This window comes from Papaver somniferum, chromosome 7 (genome assembly GCF_003573695.1).
Source record: "Papaver somniferum cultivar HN1 chromosome 7, ASM357369v1, whole genome shotgun sequence".
NCBI classification, from domain to species: Eukaryota; Viridiplantae; Streptophyta; class Magnoliopsida; order Ranunculales; family Papaveraceae; genus Papaver; species Papaver somniferum.
The window spans coordinates 166,488,644-166,490,874 of NC_039364.1; the positions used below are offsets into that span (position 1 = coordinate 166,488,644).

General features: G+C 37.8%; 1 protein-coding gene across 1 annotated transcript; it reads right to left on the reverse strand.

Annotated features, from left to right (window-relative positions):
- Nucleotides 1-1,357: 1,357 nt before the first annotated feature.
- LOC113295506 lies at nucleotides 1,358-1,915 on the reverse strand. The gene has a single exon (XM_026543836.1). It carries the CDS (start codon nucleotides 1,913-1,915, stop codon nucleotides 1,358-1,360), a length of 558 nt encoding a protein of 185 aa, XP_026399621.1.
- Nucleotides 1,916-2,231: the final 316 nt, after the last annotated feature.

A 2,231-nucleotide genomic window follows, 5' to 3' on the forward strand; every position in this document is an offset into this window, starting at 1 on the left:
CTATAAAGAGGAGGCGCAGAAACAGAGAAGAACCGACCTTTTATCACCAGTTTGTGCTTGCAGATTGTTCGCAGAAATTCCTGAGAAGAGAAGTTACATAGAAGCACAACACTTGAACCTGAGTTTGCTTTATCCCTGAACCTTATTTACTTTGAACATACCTTTGTGCTTAAACCAAAACTATGAGCAGCTAATTTTAATATTGATTGAGGAGGATTTCAAAACTCCGGACATGTTTCATTAATCAATTCACGCAAGTTATTCTTTCGATAACTATTCTTTTGTTGATTATCTTTTACCGTTTATATGACCATGAGAAGTATGCTTGGTATCTAAGTGCAATTAGGTAACTCGTATTCAACTCTAATGCTAGTATAGAGAACTTTAATCCGTAATTGTTAGAGTAATCTTTACAAAAGCAGCGGTGCACTATTTGTCGCAAAGGGATTTTGTATGCAATAGTGTGTAAAAGATAACCCTAGGCTAACGTGTCGAACTTTCGAGCATGTGGCTAGGAGAAACTTGATTCACAAATATCAATGCAATTGATTGAATTACACCTAGAGAGCATATTTCAGGTGGTTCACTTAATTAGAATCCGCTAGAGAACTTATTCTATGCGATGATTTAAGGAATCTAAAGATCAGTTGAACTTATAACTTGTCTAAAGTTGTCAACAATCGAAATTTATTGAAAGTAGAACTTGTATGATTAGTAATATCTTGTTCGGTAGTGGCGAATGAATCTCTAGTCAATTCCATCTCATAATTTGAAGTACAATCCATGCAATTTTCAGAATTTGTGTCTTTCAACAACATCAACTTGTTATATATAATAACTTAAAACTCACACCTCCCTGTGGATTTGAACTCGACTTGCCTCACCACTTCTTTATAGAATTGTGTAGCATAAGAGAATTATTATTGATAGGTTGACAACTGTACTATACTTGGTACGAATTTGGATTAATGAAACTAAATTTTAAATAGAATTGATATCAAAAACAGAATAACTCTGTCGTAGCATCCAAGAACATTCAATTATTCATTATCTACCTGAAAACAGGTTTTCCTACAGCTTAAAAGCAACAACCAGAAGAAAGAGAAGACTAAACTAATCGCCCAATGCTAAGCGAACACGTGGCTAAACCGTGATGGCTCACTAACAGCCACACAGAAGTGGTCAACCAAATATTAGTACAACCATCCATAAGGATAAGGGCGGCCTCCAGAGTAGTAGTAACTAGTAAGTATAAATGCATATGACAAATGCCCCCTCCATGAAAGAATCCTTGTCCTCAAGGATTGAACTTAGGAAAATGATGAGCAATATGAGTTGTATCCTCCCATGTAGCATCCTATGAAGAAGCATTGGTCCATCTGATGAGCATTTGAGGGACAAAGGCACCATTTCTAAAGATAGTTTTGGTATTCAAAACAGCTGCAGGAATGACTAAGATAGACCCATCAGTATCCAGTACTGGTAAAGATGGAGAAGGACTGTGGATGGTGCCAATATGTTTCTTCAACTGTGAAACATGGAAGACTAGATGAATTCTATCTTCAGCAGGAAGTTGCAGTTTGGAAGCAGCTGCACCAATTTTCTGAACAATAGTGAAAGGCCCATAGTATTTAGCTGCCAACTTAAGGTTCATTCTCAAAGCCACAGAGGCCTGCCTGTAAGGTTGCAACTTGAGATATACCTTGTCACCCACTGCAAACACTCTATCAGTTCTTGTCTTGTCATCAAAGAACTTCATTCTCTCATGTGCTTTATGTAAAGTCTCTTTCAAGATATCCAGAACAACAACTCGCTGTTTCATATATTCTTCAACAGTAGCAACAAAAGTTGTGGCAGAGGAGGGAAAAGCTAAGTGTGGAGGTAGATAGCCATAGAGTGCTTGGAAAGGACTCATTTTTAAGCTAGTATGGTAGTTGGTATTGTACCACCATTAAGCTAAGGGAAGCCATAGATGCCATTTCTTTTGTTGGTGACTGCACATACACCTTAAATAAGTTTCAAGACAAGAATTTACCCTTTCAGTTTGGCCATCAGTCTGTGGATGGTAAGTTGAACTCAAGTGGAGTTGAGTTCCCAAAGCCTTGAACAAGTCCTGCCAAAAATGATTTGTAAAAACTTTGTCCCTATCAGAAACTATGGAAGCAGGTAAGCCATGAAGCTTGAACACATGAGAGATGGATTCCCTAGCCACAGATGCAGCTGTGTAAGGG